This window comes from Gossypium hirsutum, chromosome A12, assembly GCF_007990345.1.
Source record: "Gossypium hirsutum isolate 1008001.06 chromosome A12, Gossypium_hirsutum_v2.1, whole genome shotgun sequence".
NCBI classification, from domain to species: domain Eukaryota; kingdom Viridiplantae; phylum Streptophyta; class Magnoliopsida; order Malvales; family Malvaceae; genus Gossypium; species Gossypium hirsutum.
Window position 1 is genome coordinate 94,068,874 of NC_053435.1, and position 24,313 is coordinate 94,093,186.

At 32.5% G+C, this 24,313-nt stretch overlaps 2 protein-coding genes across 4 annotated transcripts; both read left to right on the plus strand.

Moving 5' to 3' along the window:
• Nucleotides 1-742: 742 nt before the first annotated feature.
• Nucleotides 743-8,433, plus strand: LOC107934738 (uncharacterized). 3 transcript variants are annotated; one of them, XM_041083136.1, is made up of 14 exons: nt 743-971; nt 1,295-1,402; nt 1,509-1,640; nt 2,441-3,010; nt 3,268-3,412; nt 3,519-3,872; nt 4,033-4,503; nt 4,848-5,731; nt 5,865-5,950; nt 6,029-6,247; nt 6,529-6,657; nt 6,904-7,251; nt 7,612-7,727; nt 8,207-8,433. In XM_041083136.1, the coding sequence occupies exons 1-14, from the start codon at nt 858-860 to the stop codon at nt 8,296-8,298; spliced, it is 3,768 nt and encodes a 1,255-aa protein (XP_040939070.1). In that variant the 5' UTR covers nt 743-857; the 3' UTR covers nt 8,299-8,433. The 3 variants fall into 3 exon arrangements, with proteins under 3 accessions (XP_040939070.1, XP_016722730.2, XP_040939071.1); XM_016867241.2 differs by having other exon boundaries at nt 745-971; nt 8,180-8,433; XM_041083137.1 differs by lacking the exon at nt 743-971 and having other exon boundaries at nt 1,385-1,402; nt 2,473-3,010; nt 8,180-8,433.
• Nucleotides 8,434-13,653: 5,220 nt separating this feature from the next.
• LOC107934731 (protein NRT1/ PTR FAMILY 5.5) lies at nt 13,654-16,389 on the plus strand. Its single transcript, XM_016867232.2, has 5 exons — nt 13,654-13,789; nt 13,873-14,042; nt 14,334-14,548; nt 14,665-15,224; nt 15,339-16,389. Exons 2-5 carry the CDS (start codon nt 13,940-13,942, stop codon nt 16,261-16,263), a joined length of 1,803 nt encoding a protein of 600 aa, XP_016722721.1. The 5' UTR covers nt 13,654-13,789; nt 13,873-13,939; the 3' UTR covers nt 16,264-16,389.
• Nucleotides 16,390-24,313: the final 7,924 nt, after the last annotated feature.

The following is a 24,313-nucleotide window of genomic DNA, read 5'->3' on the forward strand; positions in this document are numbered from 1 at the left end:
CCCGGCAACAGCGAACAATTTTTTTTCCCTACCAAAAAGAGTTTTTGGACTTCTGGACAAACTCCAGATAAATATTAAAAAGCCTACTGAAAATCCTTAAGTCATAGTATAATGGTGAGTATTCCCGCCTGTCAGCGGGTGACCCGGGTTTGATCACCGGCATCGGTGAATATTATATTTCCTAATATTTTCAAATAAAATTTTTGGAGTTCTAGACAAACTACAGATATTGCATGGGAAAAATATTAGAACTACTAAAAATCAACAAGTCGTAGTATAGTGGTGAGTGTTCCCGCCTGTCACGAGGGTGACCGGGGTTCGATCCCGGCTACAGCGTGTGCTATTTTCTTAAAATTTTCAAATAAAGTTTTTGGAGTTCTTGACAAACTCTAGATATTACATGAGAGAAATATAAAAAACACTGCCGAAAGTCTGTTAGTCGTTGTAGAATAGTGGTGAGTATTCCCGCCTGTCACGCGGGTGACCCGGATTCGATCCTCCGCAACGGCTAGTGTTATTTTCCTAAAATATTTCAAGTAAAGTTTTCGGAGTGGACAAACTCGAGATTTTACATGAGAGAAATATTAAAGAACTAATTGAAATTCAATAGGTCGTTGTAGTATAATGGCGAGTATTCCCGCCTGTCACGAGGGTGACCCGGGTTCGAACCCAGGCAACGGCGTTTAGATTTTTTCCTAATCAAATAAAGTTTTTATTTAGAAGTTCGAGGGAAATGACGCATTTCAAGATTTTAGTTCCCGCCATCTAAAAAGCCATCTCTTTGTCTATCTTGAAAATCCTCTCTACTCGCTTATTGTTAGTCGTTTGGAAATCTTGTTTTCTTCTCATTTCTTTGGATGGCGAAAACTAAAGAAGGAGAGCAAACAGCGAAATTAGACGATCTGGAGATCGTTTCCGTTGGATCTCTATACAAAGGCCCCTGGGGGAAGAAGTATTGGAGCTCCTCTAGGGTTTGTTTGCTTTTCTATTTGCATTTTACTCGACATTCTCACGGTTTACGATTGTTTTTGTGTAATCAATATAGATACCTGCCGAATAACTTGAATGAAAACTAAAGAACTCTGGTTGATTGCCGGTGTCTCTAATAGTAGTATATTTTTCTGCAAGTACGGTGTAAATTTGTTATTGGAATTTAGGAACTCTGAATCTTCGATCCTAACAAGTTTTGGCAAATTAAAAAAACATATATTTGGACTAACAGCAGAAAATTGAAGTAAATTGTTATGGACTAATGGTGTTTCGTTTAAGTGAATTTAACCTTGTTAATCTGTAGGGTAAAGATCGATATCCTTATCCTGTGGGCTATCAAGCTGTTCGGGCTCACAATGGAAGCACTTATAAGACAGAAATTCATGAAGGTCCTAGAGGGCCTTTGTTTGTGGTGAGTAAGCAGACATGATGGTTTTACCTAGCACTTGCATCTTGTTTTCCATTGATACTTTTTTAAGCGAATTATAAAGCAAAAGTGTGCCTCTATTTGCATGCAGATCTCCTGTGATGGGCAATCGTGTTCTGGACAAACTCCAGATATTGCATGGGAGAAATTTCAGAAGATGGGTTGCCCACATTTGAAGATATGGCATGGAAAGAGATTCTCATGCAAGATAGATGGTGTGGAGGTATAACTTGGTGGTGCTTCCATAGCACTCTGAAGTTGCATTTTCCTTAGCCCTCCTTTTTTGGTTAATTGCATTGCTATTTACAACTTTAGTATGGACAATTGCGGCTTTGATGATATCATCTTTATGTTCTTATTTTGTTGTCATATCTGGTATCTGGAAAGCATTTTCCACCTAGATGACAATTCATTCTACTTTTTCTTGTTTTTTAATTGTTCAGAATTATAAAACTCTCTTCTGTCAAACACTTTGGTCTCTAGATTGAAGATTTCTTATAGAAGAGATGCATCCTAATTTGAACAAGATGATCTAGGGGTTGCTCTGGTGACTACTATAATTTAGCCTTAGTGAGAAGAATAGCTAAGCTTGTGAAAATCCTTTGAGTTACTGTCTTGTTCTTTCATCTTTATGCGGTTACCTTAAATATTAACCTCAGATTCGCTTAGATTGAGAGTGATTAACATGATAAAGATCAAGCTCTGACATCAATTTGAAGCAGTATAATGTGGAGCATTTAAGTCGATCTTTTCTCTTTGATAGATTTTTCACTGGGTGGCTCAGGTTGTTGTATTCTTTGCAACGAATGCAATAAAGGTGCTCTATAGTATTATTTTATAGATGTTGATGCCTTTATATGCATGCATACTGTATACATATTTTAAAAACTTTCACTTATTTCTTGGCTGTTTTTTTTTTTGTGGTTTGACTTGCTTAATGTTTGAAAATGTATTTCCTAACTTTGGATAAGTAAAGAAAAACATAGGTAATTTCACTGAGTTTTTCTTTGCGTTTTCATGCAGTTTTTTGGATTTAAATATCCATTTGTTCACAGGTTACTACGGGAATTGGTGGCAAATGTCAATGGAACAGCAGAAAGCAGTTTGGTATCTTCCAGCTTTTGCAATGGCGCTTCTAGAATGGATAATGATAATGGGAGCTCAACTATCTGTACTGCTTCTGATTTACTACCATACTTGGCCAGGCCACAGATCAAGAAAAAGAGAAGTACAAGGTGTGAAAAAATGCAAAGCAAGTTGGTTGACAGGCCCGGCCGTAAACGACCCCGATCTAAGGACCTGACTTATGATGCTGAGGGTTCAAATTTAGTACCAGGGAATCAAGTGAAACATGAACATGGGTTCTCGGTAACTCATAATGCTTCCGAAGATGAAATTGACAGATTTCCCGAAGCATTGGCAGTGCTCTCTAAATCAGTAGAGAAAATTGTAGAAAGCTCCCCAGCCAAAGATGGTTTTCCATCAAAATCTGTTGATTTCGTGGCTCATCATGGTGAGAATGAAGCCAAGGGCAAGTTTATTAGTTCCCAAAATGAAAAATTCACTAGAGTAGCTAACATTGCATATAAAGAGGTAAGATAGTCTATCATGTCTCATTTTCATTTGGTTCTGCCCATGTTGAACATCTTGTTGAAATCATGTTCCCTCTATCTTCTTGCAAAATTTACGTACTTACTGCTTGAATTAGTCTTACCATCTGGAGCTAGCTTTTAAGAGCTATTTCCTCAGAATTATCACCCTCTTCCATAATCAGTTGATGCAGTTTTTAATTTGCTATTACAAGTAACATTAGTTGCCACAATATTAGAAACGTTCTTAACTTCTTACAGTTGGATAGGTCACAAGATACTGTACTGGAAGGATTCTGTTTTCCTATAAAAACAGATGACAGACCTGAAGATTCATCATTTCCAAATGACTCCATGGGCATAAATGATGTCCATCTTTATGCACCTGATACTTTGGATTTTGAAGGTAGTTTTTATCTGCAGTATATACTACATTGTAACCTAGGTTTTCTTTTACATTTATAATTTATCATTCTTAGCATCCACCTTATTAGGCCACAACATCTATGCAGATGATAGGACAAATGTTGCTTCAGGTGCAAAGGACATAACTGGCAGTATGAAAGAAGAGTTAATCACTGCTAATATGGTTAATTCTGATAACTTGGTGACTGAGTCTCATCAAGAAGAAGAAATAGGCACATCTAATTCAAATACAGGTTCTGAAAAAAGTGAGTTTAATTCGGTAGGTCAGGAAATGGCTAAGTTGATGATGACTGTTTTACTTCCTCAAGCTGTTCCATTGCTTAAGGAGTCTTCAAAGAAGAAAAAGGAAACAATTAGCCCATGCAATGTATTGCCTCATGTGATGAACTCTCGAGAGGACAACATTGTCACTAACCATTTGTTGAACCTTCCATCTTCAGGTACTGTTAAATTTTATAAATTTTGAAATTTTCTCTGAACATATTCATCTTGGCATGTAGCATCCAACACCTCAGTCCCTAGACTTTGTAGCTTCATGTTAATCTTTTCTTGCTAGCTCATGAGTTTTTTCTGCTAAAACTGCTGCCTTCATTCTAACAGAGGATGCATGTACAGAACAGGACACAAGAATGCATATCCAAGGTTTAGACCACGGTTTAGTTGTGCCAAATCTTGAACACTTGAACTCTGTTATTCTTGACAGTTTTGAGAATAGTCAGCGAGGGGATCATGTAGCTAGCCAAGCTATATTGTTTTCAAAAAGTATGGTGGAGGTTAAACAGACTAGTTTCAACAAAGAAGCATTTGATTCCAACATCCAGGAACAGCTTGTTAGCATCAAATCGAATCAGGAAACACCAGTTTGTTGTGGTGAGAGCTGTGGGGACCAAGACACCATCTGCCACAAGGAAGTAAACATGGCCGAGTCTGTTTTAGAGTGTGCATTTCCAATCTTGAAAACTCTCTCTGAAGATAACCAGGGTGTTTCCATAACTTTGGATGAAAACTCAGCACATATTGGAAACAATTCCAAGCAAAAGAAGCCCAAGAATGCACTTGATTGTGCTGAAGGTAATGAAGTTCAACCAACCTTGAAATTTTTGTTGTCAAATTTGCTTTTAAGTCCTCACAGGGCAAGCCTTAGTCCTAAACTGATTGACAAGATATCAATATAGCGTGGAATGAAAACTACCTAGTTTCCTACTAGCCTGCAACCTTTACCTAAAGTTTAACTTCACGGTTAGAAACTGTCACTCAGAACAGAACTTACATTATGGAAAGCTGTATATCATGAAATTTACTGAATTCCTGATAGTTTACATGGAACTCCATGATAATTCTATTATTTATTTTTGTTTCAGTTAATCATGACTTTGATGATTTTCAATTTGAAGCAAATAATCATGTTTCTGCAGTTGTGGATGCTAATGATATTAATTCAAGAGGAATTGCAAGTTCATTGAAATTATCAGGGAAAGACAGTAGTGCTGAAACCAGGGCTCCTACTACTAACTCTTCCCATCAAGACCAAAATAAAGTGTATACCAGAAAGAAAATCTCAAAGCAAGCTTATTCAACTAGAAAATACGTTGGTCCTCTATCTGAAAGTATCATATGCAGAAATTCTGGAGATGATTATGCCCCTAATAATTCTGCTATGCCAGGAACTTCACTTGTTTCAAAGAGTTGTCACTCTTCTGATGACAAACCATGCAATAGAGATGTCTTTGGTAATACACCCATGCTTGAAGGACAATCCTGTGGATTGCCTACGGAGAAAACTACTGCGTATTGCAAACCTGAAATCAATAATATGCAACCTATTCTATCTAATGAAAACCAAAAGTTGACTTGTGCATCTAAAAGGGATGCATCTTGTTTACTCAATCAATCTGTTTCACTTGAAAGGGGGTATCAAGAAAATTGTTACAAAGAGAGGTTTATTGTAGAAAACAGCTGTTCTGCATCGTGTCAAAACCCGGTGACTAGTTTTTGTGACAAGAACTTATCTACAGCAATGGAAGTTCAAGGTAGTTCAGGTGTCAACCATCATGGGGGTGTAGAGCTTAGTAGTGATCTAAGGGGCATTTTCAACCTTGTAGGAGGCTATTTTCATCCTTTGCCGATTTCATCAGTATTACTGGGTACAAAAGGAAATGAAATCCACATTTGTGTTTCATGTGGTCTTCTTGTAGATACGGACAGAACCTTGTTCATCTACAAGGTAGCCACTGAAGAACCAAGGAAAGGATGCCCTTCTTTTGTTGGCTACACATCAGTAGTGTTACCATCTTCTGAAGTAAGCTTTAGTGGGCAGATATGTTTTTATATATAAATTCTCCATCTATTTCTATTGCACTTATTGATTCCTTGACATGGTGCTTATCTGGTCTGTGATAATCTTTTTGACAATTTCTTTTGTTCTTTCCTAGATTGGTGTAGAAAGATGTGGGTTACAATTTACCCCAGGTGGGCAATGTCTTGTTTTACTCGACAGCATTAAAACACCTTATTGCAGGTTAACTGTTTCTTTAGGTCTCTCATTTCAAACTGATTTGAAACAAATATTATACTAATATCAGAATTATTTTCTTAGGGAAGGGAGAATAGATTGTATCTGCTCAATTTGTTTTTCAGGCTGCTCGAAGGAGAATGCAGTAAAAATTGTGCGAGTGAATCCTGGTTATGTTTCTTTGGTTGCAAAATTGGAGACAGTTGAAAGTGTGCTATGTATACTGGTTTGTGAAAATGACTATCTTCTTGCTGCTGGAAAGAGTGGGAGACTGTATCTTTGGGCCATGAATTCAACATGGAGGTGAATGTCTTTCCATTCTCTCTATACAAAATTTACCTCTTTATTCTTATAGCAGATTGTAGTCTTTTTTGTATTGTTCTGAGAAACACCTAATAGGTTTCATATTATAGAAACAGACATATAATGCTGAATATTCAGCTGTTGTAAGTGTCAGAATGCTTTATATAATTTGAAAATAGATTGTGGAACCTTTCTCCCTTTTTCATTCTGACAATATGGTCCCTTGCCTATTTACTTTCAATGAATCATGCAATTTTACCAATCTTGTCCACTTTTTACAGTGCATGGACAGAAGAATTTATTTTACCATCTGGTGACTGCGTATCTCCTTGTGTAGTGGAGTTGAAGAGAATTCCAAAGTGTGCTCATCTGGTGATTGGGCATAATGGTTTTGGGGATTTTGTTATATGGTATGTTGGCTTCTGCTTGAAAACCATATTCTTTTGTACTGTTTGATTATTCTGACTTCTGAGTGATAGTTTGTATCTAATTGTTGGGTGGCAATGTAGAAATATTAATATATTTATATGCATTGGTCTTTTATATCCTTGATGCAACATTTTGTGCAGAAGGGACAAGGCTTCAAAGGGGCTTTCTTGTATTTGCCTCTCCACGTAAAATCTGATTAGCTACTGATAATAGGTTTTACTTCTCAGGGATATTCTGAAAAGGGTCAATATCTCAAGATATTCTGGTTCAGGCGATCCAATCAAGCAATTCTTACCGATCAGTTTACTTAGTTGGCAGCCTGTTTTCAGCTACGATGACATGAAAGAGCGCATTGATGAAATCACCACATCAACAAAATTTTGGTTTTCCAAACATAAGGATAGTTCTTTTCTTCCTTTAGAGGGGAAAGATGTTGCTATCTGGCTTCTTGTCTTGAGTAATTCTGATGCTCAGCATGAGCATTTATCAAGTAATCACCTAGCAAATATGTCCAGATGGAGGCTGGCTTTGCTGGTGAAGGACACGATGATCTTGGGAAGTACACTAGATCCAAGGTAGTTTAAAGTTCTTTTTACATCTTAAATATAAACTAGGCTTTTTTGGTTTCCTAAAGAGATGTAGAGTTCATAAAAATGGAGTCGGTCTTTTGTTTCTTCTCAAGGCAGCAAGTAACCTGTTTTTCTTGTATCAGATATTTCCCTTTCTGTGTTTGTAGTAACTGAAAGAAGTCTGGGAACTGCTCATACTGAATGTTAGAATATATGAGAATGTTTTGCCGCATATGCTGCTGTTATATGTGGTATTAGAGAACTATTGTATCAATTTATGGCTACTGTAAACACTTGAAAAAAAGTAGTTTCTGAGACTTTAGCAAGCAAATGTGTCAAAAATAATTGTTGAACTTTATTTGACAGGGCCGCTACAGTTAGTGCGTCACTTGATCACGGGATCATGGGAAGAGAAGATGGGTTAGTGTATATGTGGGAATTGTCCACTGGAACTAGACTTGGCGTTTTGCATCATTTCGAAGGTATGTAATCTGCCTGTACTTAATGTAGGGGACAATATTAGAATTTAAATCAAACCCATTCATGGACCTTTAGTAAACAGCTTGTAAGTCTTTGTTGCTTGGACTTGGGTGATTACTGTATGGAAATACATGTCTATATTCAGTATTTTTCCAAGTTTTCCCGTGAATTCATAGTATCTTTGGAGGTTCATATTTCTATACTCGTATCTAGATATGGATTGGATATTGGTATTTGAAGAAACGTGCATCTATAATAATTGCAATGTCTAGATATGTATCGGATAAGTTTAAATTCTGATTATGAAGAACATAGAAGATTCATTGGATTGGTTGTGATGATCCTGGATGGATCTGATTCCAGAAGTTTTCATACTTGAAATTTGCTTCAATATTATACATACATTTCTGATTTTAGACAGAGTGATTGCATCTTTTCTTTTACGGAATATCAGGTGGGCGTGTTTCGTGTATTGCAACAGATGAGTCGAGGCCAGAAGTTGTGGCTGTGGCTGCTAATGACGGACAGTTGCTGCTCTATCTACACAACCAAGAAAACTTAGTAAAGAAGTAAGAAAAGTAGCAAATAAGGTAGCTACTCTTCCATGATTCTCTCTTGTTTAAACGTGTAACTGCTCTATCTACACAACCAAGGAAACTTAGTAAAGATGTAAGAAAAGTAGCAATTAAGTTAGCTACTCTTCCATGATTCTCTCTTGTTTAAACGTTTAACTGTTGTTGATCGTAATAGTGCAACACAGATCCCAGTATAATTGTTTCAAACATATTCTTTTACTTTTATTTATAATATTTAAAAAAAAAACTCACAAATAAGACTTAAATCAGATTCAAACTTTTTATTATTTTTAATTCTATTTTGTAAATGCCAAACCGGAAATTTGGTTTTTTGATTTAATTAGTTTTCATGTTCGGTTTAATTGGTTTATTTAGTTGATTTTCAGTTTTGACATTTTAAACCGATTAAGGCAATAAGCCCATAATCCATTTACATACTCAAGCCCAAAGTTAAACCTTAAACTCAAATATCTATTAAAACTTAATACTTTTCGTAACACTCCTCACCTAGTCTAATTATCGGACCTGAGTTATAGAAAGCTACAACACTTAATGGAATAGTTACATGCAAAACTTAATTCAAATTTTTTTATTAAACATGTAATTATTTTACATATACTCACAAGTCATGTTTTACAAACAAAATCGATTCTAAATTGAGTTTACAAAAGCTCTTAAGTTGATCCGAGTAAGAATAAGGGTCATTCTAAAAGATTTTACAAAAATAAGGGCATTTATGAAAAATAGTGGACACGACCGTGTGCTCAGGCTGTGTAACTCTCAGTGACTGTGTGGTTTAAAAGTGACTATTTCCACAAGATTTCACATGGCCATGTGGCTAGACTGTATAACTTTTAGGAACCGTGTGGCTCTAAAAACTCATTTTTACTAGAAATCACATGGCCGTGCCACTAATCCTTGTGGTGCAAGTATAGTAACCTCAAAAATGCATTTAACAACTTTTAAACATGTTCAAAACAGCCCAAAACCAGGCCATCACATATCATATATCAACCTCTTAAATATCTAACCAATATGCTACATTGACATCATTATACAACAAGGTCATAAGAACATTACATACCATTCGAGTAAATTGATACCATTCCACACCATTCATCCAATTCAAGCATGCAACTAAACATTTGTTACCATCAAAATTGTATCAAAACCATCATACCATTTTCATCACATTAACTCAACCTTTTCGCATTCAAAACTGACCATTTATAAGCTCCAACCATAGCTTACTATAATAAACATTTTAAACATCATAATAAACATCCACAACCAGCCACATTCTTGGTTCAAACTCATGAAAACTCCAAGTAAACACATATACAATTCAAGTATATACATATCATATAAACATTCAAAACAAACATTATATAAGTATCATTTCAACATCTTCCAACATAAACACTTATTCCCATCAAAACCTATACACATGCCACATAATCGTGTCTAGAATGATTTAAAAGTCTATCGAGATTGAAGCTGGATAGTGTGAGTTCTGGGGTGATTCGATAGACACATTCTGCAAAATGTCAACTACAAAAACAGAAAACAAAACAGAATAAACATTACGAATACTTATAAGTTCATAGGTTTTAAAAACAATAAAACTCACTTGTAATCACAATTAACATACTAATTAGCTAACTATACAACTTCCCTGTTATCACATTTCACAATGGTAAGGTGAGTTTGTAACATACGAGATTTATAAAATTTCAATTCGGACAATGTAGATTTCATTCAGTATCATTCTAATGGAATTATCAAACATAAAATCATTTATAGCAGTCCAATCACATATATCCATTTCTAATCACAATACATTCTATCGTTCAGTCATTTTTCATTTTTATATTAATTGTTTAGTCTGATGAACTATAATAAACAAATACGAATATGTGAGTAACTACTAAACACACCAGAAAGCAACTTAGTGCTGTACAGAGGCACCGAAATGCAAACAGTGGCACCGAAGTGCAATCTCGTACAAGCACACAATTGACCCTATTGGCATGCCAATTGTATCCTATCCTATCATATCATACGTTCATCCAGGCACATTTAACACAACAATTCCATTCATTACAATTAAGTCCATTTCTCACCTTATGTATCATTTTGAAAACAAGTCAAAATACAATTACACATTATAATATCACAATTGAAATACACACAATACATTTATGCATATATCTACACCATATTAACTTACCTGTAAAAGCTGCTAATGAGTTGAAGTGTAGGGACTAATCAACAATTTTCCCTTTTTCTTGATTATCTACTAATTGATTCAAATCTTGATCTATACGTAATTCATTTCAAATTATCAGTTTAAAATGTCTTATAACAATTTATTTTATGCATATGACAGTTCAGTTTCATTTTATAGAAATTTTATAAAGTTTTTCATTTTATTCAATTTAGTCCCTAAAACCGAAACAATCACAACTTTCACATTTAAGCCCCGTTTTTCAATCCGATTTCATTCACATCCTTCTACAACCTTCTAATATCTATATTTACAGAAATTTCATGCCAGTTTTAAAATTATTACACTTTAGTTCTTATGTTCAAAACTAACAACTTTCACTTCACAAATTAGTCCCTTTTCATTTCTAAGGTTATAAACTAAAATATTAAAACCAAAAGTTTCAAAAATAATCAATTATAATATTTAAAATCTTTAACAATTTTACAATTTAACACCCAAATTAACTAATTCAAAATACAACCATCTCAAAAATATAAAATTTATGAAAAACGATCTTAGAATCACTCACCATGTAAGGGCCGAACCTTCAAACTCTCCAAAGCTCCCTTCCAACGGTGAGATTCGGTGGAAGGAGGAAGATGAAATAATGGTTTCTCTTTCCTTCCACGTTTAGCTAATTATTTTTATTATTATTACATTTTAATTTCTTTAATTTCTTTATTAATTTTAGTTAAACATCATTATAAACCGTCCACTACTAAAATATAAGGTTTAATTGTCATTTAAATCCTTGAACAAATTCTATTCAAGCCTTTTAACTAATAAAAATCAATAGCTATTAATTTTTACGATTTAATTTTTGTACCTTAATTAGTCATTAATTCAGCAAAATTATCTATCTAAAACTCAGTTTACCTAAACAATAACTCCGCAAATATTTATGGACTCGGTTTACGGAAACGAGGTCTCAATATCTCATTTTCGAACACTACTGACTTTAGAGTCATTACACTTATACCTTAATTAAATATCAAATCAATAAATTTCCTAAATCAAAATTCAATAATAAACTAAAATAGACTCGATATTATTAATTAATATTTACGGACTCAATAGTAAAAAATGAGGTTTCGAAACCATCGTTTCCGACACTGGAAAATGAGTTGTTACACTCTTAAAGCCTCAACCTATTAAACTCAATACCCATTAGTATTAAAAACTCAAATTCATAATTTAAATTTTATCATTTAAGATATATAAAAGCTAATTTAATTTTAATATTTATATGTAAGAAAATAAAAATAAATTTTTTTATCATTTAATTTTTATAAAATTTATATGTACAATATTTTGAAATTGCATAGGAAAATCTTTTATCCTTATATATATAATTATATTTAATTTTATATAAATTAAATGATAAATTTCATATACCCATTGTTTTAATGATATTCATTTTAATTTTTATAATAAATTTCATATATCAAAGTAAGGATATGTGGGTTATGTAAGAAAATAAATATTTTTTGAGTTAAAAGAAGTTTGATTTAATTTTTAATATTTTTATGATTAATTTAAAATAAAAATAAAAATAAAAATACAAGTGATAAAATATAGTAAATTGAAGAAGGAAGACAATAATGTGAAAAAAAATTTAAAGGAGATAAAATTATAAGTACTTATATTAAAACTTTTTCCTACTCAAAAAAATATTAAAAACTGACCAGAAAATTTTCGGTTCGGTTTATTCGATTTTCCTCCCTAAGTTGGTTTGGTTGATTCGGTTTATTTTGTTTTTGGTATAAAAAACTGAATGATCGAATGTAGACCCCTATTTGGCTTTATTCCTTAGTCCTCACTAAATTTGCCGAGCACTAGGCACCACATTTTCCCACAACCACCCATACTAATAACATTTTCTTCGAACTCATTGATTTTCACTTCCTCGACCATTGTGCCATGGAATTAAGAATTTGTTGGGGAGTTGCCAACATGGCTATCTACCCATTGATTCTCTAGGACTTCACATTCACCTATATATCCTCAATCATGCATGTACTTAAATGCAACAAACTCATTTTGGGAACAACCTAAAGACATTGATTATTACTCTTTTTAACCTAGGATTGTAAATTTTGGCCCAACCTAAATTTGATGCTCGTCAATATTGAAAAAAAGGAAAAGCTAAATCTACTTAAGTCTTCTTCATGGTTTTTTTCCTCTTGTTTTATTTATAAAATTATTATTTTAATAAATAATGTCATGTTAAAAAAATAGAAAAATATATATTCATTTATTTATATGTATTTTTTTATAATTTTGTATGTATTTTTATAAAATATTTTATATTTTTATCAAAAAATGAACGTTTAAATATTTTTTATTTTTTAAAGTTTTCTAAATTTTATTTTTGATTTTATAAAAATCAAGTCTAAATTGACATAATGTGTAAGGTTGAAGGTTAAGCTTATTGAATTTTTTGAAATTAAGACCAAATTGATAATATTTGTAAATATTAAAAGGCTAAATTTGTTATTATGTCAAAGAAAAATAGTCACATCAATACTTTGTTAGTGATTTAATGGACGAGTGATCAAAATAATAAATTTCAATAATATTAGTGACTAAAATAAAAAATTTTAAACCTAAATAGCCAAAACAAAAACATTAATAATTGGAGGATTATTTATATAGTTTACCCAAAATTTTAAGACATGTATTCATAAATTCATCAAGGTAGGAATAAAATTATGGAAAAATTGAAACTTATCCGACTTTTCTAGATGTACCTTTCCATAGGTTAAGGGTACTTAATATTTTCAGAAAATTAATTAAGCCCTTAATTTTTTTTATCCAATTACGTTATTGAATTGTAAAAATACACACCTAATTAAATCTTGACAAGTTACCGTTAAAGTCCAATGATTTTGTTTTTTTGGTTATGTTTGCCTCATGCAACATTGATATTTTCTTTATATATTTTAATAAATATAAAATTAATAAAAATCATAAATTTTCATATCGACGTACCTTAGTGATGGATAAAAAAGCATGTGGAGTCAACCTGAAAAGTCTTTAAGCATGTGGAGTCAACCTGAAAAGTCTTTACTTATTATTTTATTTTCCTTTTCCTAAAAAATGGGGAGCTTCTTAGTAGTTTCAAAAAGAAACAAATTAAAAGAAGGGAACAATGGTTATGAGAAATTCATATAAATGCTTTATTGCTCCTACTTCAGACAACTGTTAGCTTCATACAAAGGTAGGCACAATTTATTAACAATTAATGATAATAAACTTTCCTTCTTTTGTTGCTTAATTAACTTCAATGCTTGTGCTGTGCAGAAAAATATATCTGCATATTTGTGAAGGCAAAGGAAAAAGAAGGGACGACATTTCAAGTTACATAAAGATGGGAACATGGATATGGATATGGATATGCATATGCGGTGGATTCCTAAGTCCAAAATGGAAATGGTTCAGATGGCCTGAGCGACTGGTTATTTTCACCTTTGGTATTTTCACCATTTCCTTCCTACTTCCTACTTCATATGTGTGTATATATATATATATATTAAGGATTAATCTGTTTTTAGTAGGATTTATCACTTTCATTACATACGTGTCTTCTTTTTCACTTTTTTCTTACTGATTGAGTATTGTTTATAACTAGATATAGTGAACTACTTATTATGATTAACTAAAGCATATAGATGTGAGGCTCCTGTTCAGCTAATCCCTTGCGATCTTAATTATATACTCTCAGTTCAATAACCCCAAGAATTTCATTTTGGCCATATTTATAGGTCTTGTTTTCAGCAAGGGCTTGATGACTTTAGTGCTGCAGAACCTATCGTCATTCCTAACAGATTCCTTGAATTTGAAACTAAAAGAAGCAATTACAATCGTCAATCTTCAAGAAGGTCTAAGGAATATGTTGCAGATATGTGTCGCCCTCTGCATTGATGCCTATCTTGGCTACCGATGGATGTTGATTCTTTCTAGTCTTCTATATTCTGCTGTAAGTTTGATATTAATTTCAAAATCATTTACTGGGCTGTTGCTGCGTCACCCCAGCAAACATACATATCCCACGCTCACAGCCAAGTTTGAATAACATAGATTTATATCATGCAGGGACTTTTCCTCTTAGCACTCTCAGTGCCTGGTGGTGAACGATGTCCTTCGAATTGTTTTAAGGAACTAAAGCATACGAGTTTCTGGGAAGGATTAACTCTTGTGATTGTGGGTGGGGCCGCTCAAGTTATTCCCCTTTACGCCCTATCTTTCGAGCAAACCAGGGTCGATAAAATCCCGGAAGACTATGAACCAGCAAGGGTTCAAGTTGGATGCTTTAGGTTTAGGGTCAAAATAGGAGGCTGGCGGAACTTTCTGCAGAAAGTAATCAGATGGCTTCTTTTTCTATTCTTGAGAACGGGAGCCCTAACATCAGTCTATGGTTTTTTCTTTTATTACGACAAATGGCAGCAACATTTTTTCCAATCTGCCGTTGCCATAATCATTGGTTTACTTTGGTTTCTTTGTGGCTTTCCTTTCTATGGCCCTCGTCGACTGCAGCGAAGTCCGCTTTCGATTATGCTGCATACCTTGATCGCGGCTTGGCAGAAGAGGCATCTCAAATACCAAATAAACTTGGACGAGGAAGATCAAAATCATAGTCTTACAGACCATCTTGAGTGAATTGCCCTGTCCCTGCCATTTCTTTTTACATAATTTTGCATCGTTTTCTTAATTCCCGTGATTTGTTCGTTGTAGCGTTAACCATATATCGATGCTTTCCATAAATACAGGCTGCTCAACAGTGCTGCAGTGAAAGAGTCACCGGCTGATGACAATCTACGAAGGAGATGGAGACTTTGTACCGTGACAGAAGTAGAACAAACAAAGCTTCTTTTAGATATTATTCCAATGTCTGCAACTTTCATTGTGTATGGCATGGTGAAGTCTCTTGGTAATACATTCTTCATCGAGCAGGCAGACAGAATGCATGGCGGTATATCGCTTGTAGTACTTCAGCTGATCCAGTTTATCTCTAAGAGTGCTGTCAATGAAGGGTATAAAATGGTGTTCGAGAAACGGATACAAAGAATTAAAAGACGGTACTCTGATGGAGTGAAGATCGGCATAGGCATGTTGACCTCCATACTATGCTGTGCTGTTGCATCACAAGTTGAGTCCAAACGGTTAAAAGCTCTGAAAAAGAAGGGGTTGTTGGATAATCCCGAAGCTGAAGCCCCCATGTCAAAATCTTGGTTGCTTCTGCAATTCATTTTCCTTGGTGCAATGGAAGGGTTAGCCGGGGACGGAATCGTCAATTTCTTCGGTCATTATGCACCGGATTCAAGGAGATATGCACCTGTATTTACAAGTTCACTCACAGGATTTGGAACAATACTTAGCATTGGATTCATGGCTATTATAGATTATTACAGCAGGTTCAGATATAAAGAAAGTTGGATTGGTGAGAGTGTAAACGAAAGTCGTTTGGATTTAATCTATCGTGCATATGTCATGCTGGCCGTACTCAACTGTTTCATCTATGCTTATGTCGCCTCATCGTATTCTTATGATAATATCATAGGAAGACCAGAAAACGAACAAGAAATACCAGTCTTGGAAGTTAAACAACAAGAAGAAGAAGAAAAAGCAGCAGGAGATCCGCAGAACAAACAAGAGCAAGAGGAATATCAGTTGCAGAGGATGTCAGTGCGTTAGGCTGCTGTTTTTTATGTTTAATCATGCTTGGATGTGAGTGCCAAAATATGTATTCTTTTATGTGCATTTTTTTTTTCACTTTTCTTTATATATTTGAGGTTAATGGCTGCACTCCTATCATTTTAACACCCCGATATCTGAGCAACAAGGTATTAAATTCGTTGCTAAAGCAACTGAAATTTATAATATTCAATTCCACAAATCAATATGCATTCTATAAGTAAATCATGCGTATTAAACATTATATGGTTATTGTCGAGTCTTATATAAGTTTACGAAAGTTCATTTACTAATTCGAGGTCAATATGAACTAAAATGTAAATAATACAAAGTTTTAAGTCGACGTTACGACTTCAGAGTTTTCTTGTCGCGACGTGACTCTCTATAAAAGTTTGTAATGGCTTTAAAGCAACAGCGCCATTGCGAGTATTCTGCTCCGTTCCTCATTGTGATAGTAGAGATTCGTCATCGCAACGTTAAGAATTTGTCACCATAACGTAACAATCTGTTACCAACAAAATTTAACCTGCTCAAATTTAAAAGGCCTATATTTTTATTTATACATTTTCAAGGCAGCCAATTTACAACTTATCAATAACTCCAAGTGATAAAACACTAAAAGACCATCCAAACCAAATTCAACCATATATACTCCAAACTAACCAAACATTTGTTTAGTTTCATAACCATATATCATAAGACACCAAATTAATTAATTGAACACATCCAAGCACCATTTCAAATCCTAGGCAAAATCATGTCATATTCAATTTAGGCATTTGTTACATTTTGTTAAAAGTTTCTAGGCACATGCCAAAAGACCAAAATAAACCACTTAATACAAATTTTGTTGGGTTGAAAACGATAGTTTAAATGTTGACTTCAAGTCTTAGGGCTTTGAGAATTACCTGAACTTACATACGGAGAAAACAAACCATATGTTGAGTAATAAGACTCAGTGATACACTTATAATTTAAGTATATGCAACATACAAATGATATCTAACCAATATATACTAACTACTATCCTCGTATCATCAATCCAAGCATACAACATGATTACATTAATTACTAAAACAATTTAACCAAATTGTACCACATATGTTCAATTCTACTTATATAACAATAGTCATTTATGCATATCATACAAGGCAATAGTAACTTTAGATTATGCATTCATTCATAATTCTTACTACATATATTTAAGGATTTGAGCCAAGCTCATACTTTGATTCGTTTTCTAGAGTCTATTGACTTATTTACATTCGTTTCGGCCTTAAGGGCTCGATTTCCAATTGTTTTCAAAATTATTTACATAATTTCTTTTTAAGAAAATAAAATAAAATAAAAATAAAATAAAGAACACACAGATTATACATGAAAACCCTTTCGGGAAAAAAATCACAGGCAAAGGAAAAAAAAATTCACTATGTCGAATTCGAATAATTACAAGAGGAATAGACTATGTCTATTTATAGGCTTGTAAAGCTATATTCTAGTAAGATTGAAACACCTTATTCTAATCAATATAAAATAAATGGAGTTTAATAAGGTTTAAAAAACCTTATTCTAAAATAAAATAAAAGAATTGTAGTTCTATATGAATTTTACTTTTATTTTATTTTACCACTGTATTTAATTTAAATAAGGATTCGGGTCATTTAATTCTAACAATCTCCACCTTGACACGAATTCTCAATAAACAAGTTCTTCATCGCGAACTCTCAACGAACAAGTTCTCCACCTCTTCCATAAAACCCCTTAAGGGTTTAACTTTAACAATAAACACCAACCAAGTCTAAGCAATGCTCAAACTTGGTTATAGGAAGTGACTTAGTCATCATATCTGTAGGATTTTCATGAGTACTAATTTTGCTCACGACAACATCATCATGAGTAATAATATCAGGAACAAAATGATACCGAACATTAATGTGTTTTGTTCTCTCATGAAACATTTGATCTTTTGTAAGGAAGATTGCACTCTGACTGTCACAAAATACTGTACTGATTTGAAGGTTTTCATTGAGTTCACTAAAGAGTCCCTTCAACCAAATAGCTTCTTTACAAGCCTCAGTAATCGCCATGTGCTCAGCTTCAGTGGTAGACAAAGCGATTGTAGTTTGCAAAGTGGCTTTCCAACTGATTGCACAACTTTCGATTGTAAAGACATAACCTATGAGAGATCTTCTTTTATCAAGGTCTCCAGCAAAATCAACATCAACATACCCAATAACTCTATCTCTAATTCTTCCAAACTGTAAGCAGACATTAGTAGTACCTCGTAAGTATCTTAAAATCCACTGAACTGTTTTCCAGTGTTCTTTACCGGGATTCGCCATGTATCTGCTAACTGCACTGACTGTATATGATAAATTTAGACATGAACAAACCATAGCATACATGAGAGATCCCACTGCACTAGAGTATGGAACATGTGACATGTACTCAATCCCATCATCTGATTATGGAGACAAAGCCGATGAAAGTCTGAAATAGGCTGCTAAAGGAGTACTAATAGGCTTAGCACTCTGCATATTGAACCTGCAAAGAACTTTCTCAATGCACCCCTTTTGACTTAGGTACAATTTACTTGCTTTTCTATCTCTAAAAATTTCCATACCAAGTATCTTCTTTGCTGGTCTCAAATCTTTCATCTCAAATTCTTCATTTAGTTGGGCTTTGACCTTTTTTATCTCTCATTTATCTTTTGCTGCTATCAACATGTCATCAACATAAAGAAATAGATACATGAAAGAACCATCACTGTTTTTCTTAAAGTAAACACACATTTCAAAACTACTTCTTTTGAAATCATGAGAAGTCATAAAGGAATCAAACCTCTTATACCACTGTCTTGGTGACTGTTTCAAACTGTAAAGGGACTTTTTCAGCAAGCAAACATAGTCCTCTTTTTCTAAGGCTGTAAAACCCTCTGGTTGTTGCATGTAAATGTCCTCATCAAGTTCTCCATGAAAAAATGCAGTTTTTACATCTAACTACTCAAGCTCCAAAACATGCATGGCCAGAATACCAAGCAAAGCTTGAATCGAACTATGCTTTACAACTGGGGAGAACACATCTGTGAAGTCCACTCTTGGAATTTGACTGTAACCCTTTGAACCAAGCCTTGCTTTATATCTAGGTTCTTCAACTCCTAGAGTCCTTTCTTTCTTTTTAAATATCCATTTACAACGAACAACATTTTTACCTTTAGGAAGTTTCACAAGATCCCATGTTTTGTTTTTGTGAAGTGATTCCATCTCCTCTTGCATAGCAAACATCCACTTTTCTGAGTTTTCACAACTAATTGCCTCAGAATAATTAAATGGCTCTCGGTTTGTATCTATATCTTTAGCCACATTTAAAGCATAAGCAATTAGATCAGCCTTGACATACTTCTTTGGAGGTTTAATTTCTCTTCTAGTTCTATTTTTGGCAATAGAGTATTGTGGTGAAGAAGCAACTCTATTCTCAAATTTTGTATTGGCTTGAGGAGTTCACTCTGTATTAATGTAATACTCCACCTGCTTTCGATTTTCTTTATTGGAAAAGTCTTTAAGAGATAAGTTAGGTAGCATAGTAGTTTCATCAAAAACAACATCTCTACTAATCACAACTTTTCTATTTTCAGGACACCATAACTTATACCCTTTTACACCGGCTTTATAACCAAGAAAAATACATTTAATGGGTCTCGGTTCTAATTTACCATTATCAACATGAGCATACACAAGACACCCAAAGATCTTTGAGTCAGAATAATTAGCAGGATTACCAGACCATACCTCTTGTGAAGTTTTTTTCTCAATGGCAACGGATGGAAATCGGTTGATCAAAAAACATGCAGTAGAGGCTGCTTCTGCCCAAAACGACTTTGGTAAGTTGGCATTTGACAACATACATTAAACCTTCTCCATGATCGTTCTGTTCATTCGTTCTGCAACTGTAACGTCTCTAACCCGAATCAGTCACCGGAATGGAGTTACGGAGCATTACCGGAGTTACCTATTTATTTATCAGATATTTTATTATTTCATCTAATATTCATATTTGGAACCAATTAAAATCAAACATATTGTCCCTTAAACGTACTTATTTTTCTCGATATGTTTTGTTTGAATTTATTACTCGTCTTACTATACTTAATTTCCTTGTATCAACGTATCAAAGATAATCACATATTTACATGTCATGATAAATATCATTCTCTTGCCATTTCATCATAAACATAAATCTGGTAATTCATTATATCAAAAATACAATTCAAGTTACACTAACTTACCTTGTTGCTTGTTCATATTTATAATTTTATGAATTTGATATATTTTCTTTTCCACGTTCAAGTCTCGTATTCGAGTCATCCGAATCTTTACAAATAAATGTGATCGTCGTTTTCATTTATTTCATGTTCTAATACGTTCAATTAATACTCTAAACAAAATTACCATTTTACCCTTAAACTTTTAATTAATGACGATTTCATCCTTAGGCTCAAAAAAATAAAATTCTTGCAATTTAATCCTTATTTCCAGCCGTTATTCTCATAAAAATTGATAACAACCCATGAATTCTATAAAATATTAGAATTTTTCATAATTTCAACACTTTTCAATTCAATCCTTAAAAACATGTTTTTCCCCGATCTTGAACTAAATTAATAATTTTTTTCAATTTTGCAATTTTAAATGATAAATAATCCGTTTCATGCAAATTGGTCATTTCTAACATTTTTACAAAATTGCCCATAAAGTTTTACTTTTATTCAATTTAGTCCCTGAGCCTAAAACATGCAAATTAGCCATGCTAGCTGAATATTCATACATATTTTCCTCCTCCTCCTCTCCATTCCACATCCTTAATTTACTTAACTTGCTATAAATAACATTATCAATAATTTTACTATTTACTTATATGTATATTCAAAATTGTCCATTTGAGTCATAGTCACTAAATTATTTATATGCTGAGCTATAGGACTCAAAATTAAGATCCACTAATTTTCCCTGAAACTAGACTTACATATCTTCTTACCATAAAATTTTTAGAATTTTTTGTTTAGAAAATAAGTACAGTTTATTCTTTAAAGTCACATCTATTCTGGTGTCTGATAGTTTTGACCCTTCTTCACTAAAAAATAATTATCTTCTTGTATAGAATTCAAATAATGTTCCCTTTTGTTTCTCTTGAAAATAGACTCATTCAGGATTCTAAAAATATAAATTTAAGCCCATAATTATTTTTCTAAAATTTTTTATGATTTTCCAAATTCAGAATAGGGGAACTCAAAATCATTCTGACCTTGTCTAACTAAATTTGTTATATCTCACAATTTAAAATTTCATTGCTTACACCGTTTCTTCTATAAAAAACTAGACTCGATAAAATTTAATTTCATATTTTATTAAACTTCTAATTCAATTTCCAAAATTTTTGGTGATTTTTCAAAATTAGACCACTACTGCTGACCAAAACTATTTTAGTGCAAGATATTAATTACTATGTTTATAACACCCTTATTTTCTTTCTCTACACTATTTCTCATCACTTTCTCTTATTTTCTCTTCACTAACATATCAAGAACATAGGACCATATGTAAGGAAACTCTACATTAACATCAATCCCATGTTTTTTCAATAATATCAAACTTAAAAATATATTGAAATCATGATGTTCTTACCTTGTTCTATTGATTTCAAACTTCATCTTGATTTTCTCTCTCCTTCAGCTTTCATTTCTTGAATCCAACTTGATATTCTAACTTTCCATAGTCTCCTTAACATTTTTGTCTCTTGGTAGTTATGGAAATTCTTTTAATTTTTGGGTGAAAATGGTGAATTTTTGGTATAAAGAATAAATTATAAAAAAAAGAAAATTTTCTTTCTTTTCTTCTCTTCCAATGTTGGTTGCATGGAAAGATGGATGGTGTTGTTCCCTCTTTTTTTTTCTTTCCATACACATATATATACTAAATAAAATAATAAAATAATAAATATCTTATTAAAATATTAAATAAATAATAATTATCTAATTAAATAATTAAATAATTATAAAATATCACCAACATCATCAATACTTTCTAGATTTCTCTATCTTCCAATTGACCATTTTGCCCTTTGTGATCTTTTAAAATTCTATTCTTGAGTCATCACTTAATTTGGTAAAATTGCAATTTAGCCTCTCATAATTCTTCACCTATTCAATTTGGTCCTAATTCATTAATTTTCCTTGGTTTCTAAATCATTCCACCCTTAATATATTTGCACTATTAGTCCTTCAACTTTTTCATATTTACACTCAACCCCTTAAATTTTGAGTATTTACTCTTAGGCAACAAAAATTTTCTCACATTTACAGTTTAGTCCTTTTTTGAATTAATATGTCATAATATACTTCCCAATGACATAACTCGAATTTTCTCTTATTGTCACTTTATTTCCTTATTTTACTATATAAAGGATAATATCTTACTGTAAAAATTTTCGGGATGTTTCATCTCTCCCCTTTAAAAGAAATTTCGTCCTCGAAATTTCCTTGTTTTCTTTTGATCACGAACTTCATTATTTTCATAATTCTATAGCTCCTTTGTGCACATATTGATCTAGTTTATCATTTATATCCATTCTTTATCCTCTCATTTCACAATTTTTTTTTAATTCAATATTGTGAACATACATTATAATGAAAATTGCTTATCTGTTTATAAGAGGCCCAATAGACTAAACAGAACACTTAGGATATACGGAACAAATATAGAAGTGTATTATTATGCACTATTAATCAGAGAGCACTTGGTGAGTACCAATGTGCTATTATCGGATAATGCACTAGAGTCTCTTAATGGTATACCATTAATATCTTAGTAGATCTAATCTCATCTACTTGGGCAAATTACATTATGCACGCATATCACTTTTACACTTTTAGAATAATGCTTTTACATATTTTACAATTTAATCATTGTGCTAATAACCTGTATGTTTATATCTTCTCTTTCTTTAATACATGTAATATATTTCAAAATTCACTAATAATCTTTATCATGTACTTCATATATCACTTTCTAAGTCCAATTTCACTTTCAACTCATTCACAACTCAATTTAATTTCCATTCAATTCAACAATAACACTACCTCATACTTCTCTTACCATATACATAATTTAAATTTAATATTTAATAATAATAAATAATTTGAATTATATTAATACAACCGTACGCTGATTATGTCTATAATCAATGGTATTACCATAATTCAAATTATAAAAACTATAATAAATAATAGACATCAAACATGTAGCAGTATAAGTCATATGTGTTAATTTATGATTTAATTTCATATCTCAACAATAGTCTTTTATCAAATGGCATCATATATCATCTATATCATCTTTAATCAAATCATGAACCTTTGGTTCAAGCTTTCAATCTCATATACCATGTAACACCCTTATACCATGTTTGTCTCAAGGAAATTGATATAGGAATATTACATTTGGTGCCAAGGTAATTCTTGGCCAATCACTAATATACTAGAACATAAACGGAAAAATTTAAATAATTTATAATTTAGTCCTTACTACTTCTTGAAACATACTTAATTTTTCTTAAGTATATGTCATTCTATTCAAAAAATTTAAACGTACCCTCTTATTACCTGGAGATGTGATGAGATGGAAGCTCGTAATCTCAAATACAACTCTTCAAAATTTTTGTACCTAATCTTACCACTATTTTATTTTCAATAAATCTTTCATGTATTTAAAACTTTAAATTTTCTTAATAGTATGTATCTTAAATAGCTTTTCTTCATTTTAATTTATATGGCTTCTTACTATATCAATATTCATTTCATGCATTTTATCAATAAGCATTTTATAAAATCATTATTTCATATATTTCATTTCTATATCCCAATTCAATAACTTATTTTATTTCATACCTAAAACCTTACGACGTTAATCTTTCAATATTTATTTAAACCAACATTTTTCAATAAAAATAATTATAATGAATTCATAAGTTTATATTCAATTAACTCATACACTAT

What these genes read in the sequence shown, in the direction of transcription:
- LOC107934738 (XM_016867241.2), top strand. Translation starts at nt 858, where the DNA reads ATGGCGAAAACTAAAGAAGGAGAGCAAACAGCGAAATTAGACGATCTG. An exon ending in TAGTGTTACCATCTTCTGAA is followed by an intron (nt 5,732 to 5,864) that starts GTAAGCTTTAGT and finishes GTTCTTTCCTAG; the next exon opens with ATTGGTGTAGAAAGATGTGG. An exon ending in GGAAGTACACTAGATCCAAG is followed by an intron (nt 7,252 to 7,611) that starts GTAGTTTAAAGT and finishes TTTATTTGACAG; the next exon opens with GGCCGCTACAGTTAGTGCGT.
- LOC107934731 (XM_016867232.2), top strand. Translation starts at nt 13,940, where the DNA reads ATGGGAACATGGATATGGATATGGATATGCATATGCGGTGGATTCCTA. An exon ending in ACTGGTTATTTTCACCTTTG is followed by an intron (nt 14,043 to 14,333) that starts GTATTTTCACCA and finishes CCATATTTATAG; the next exon opens with GTCTTGTTTTCAGCAAGGGC. An exon ending in CTAGTCTTCTATATTCTGCT is followed by an intron (nt 14,549 to 14,664) that starts GTAAGTTTGATA and finishes TATATCATGCAG; the next exon opens with GGACTTTTCCTCTTAGCACT.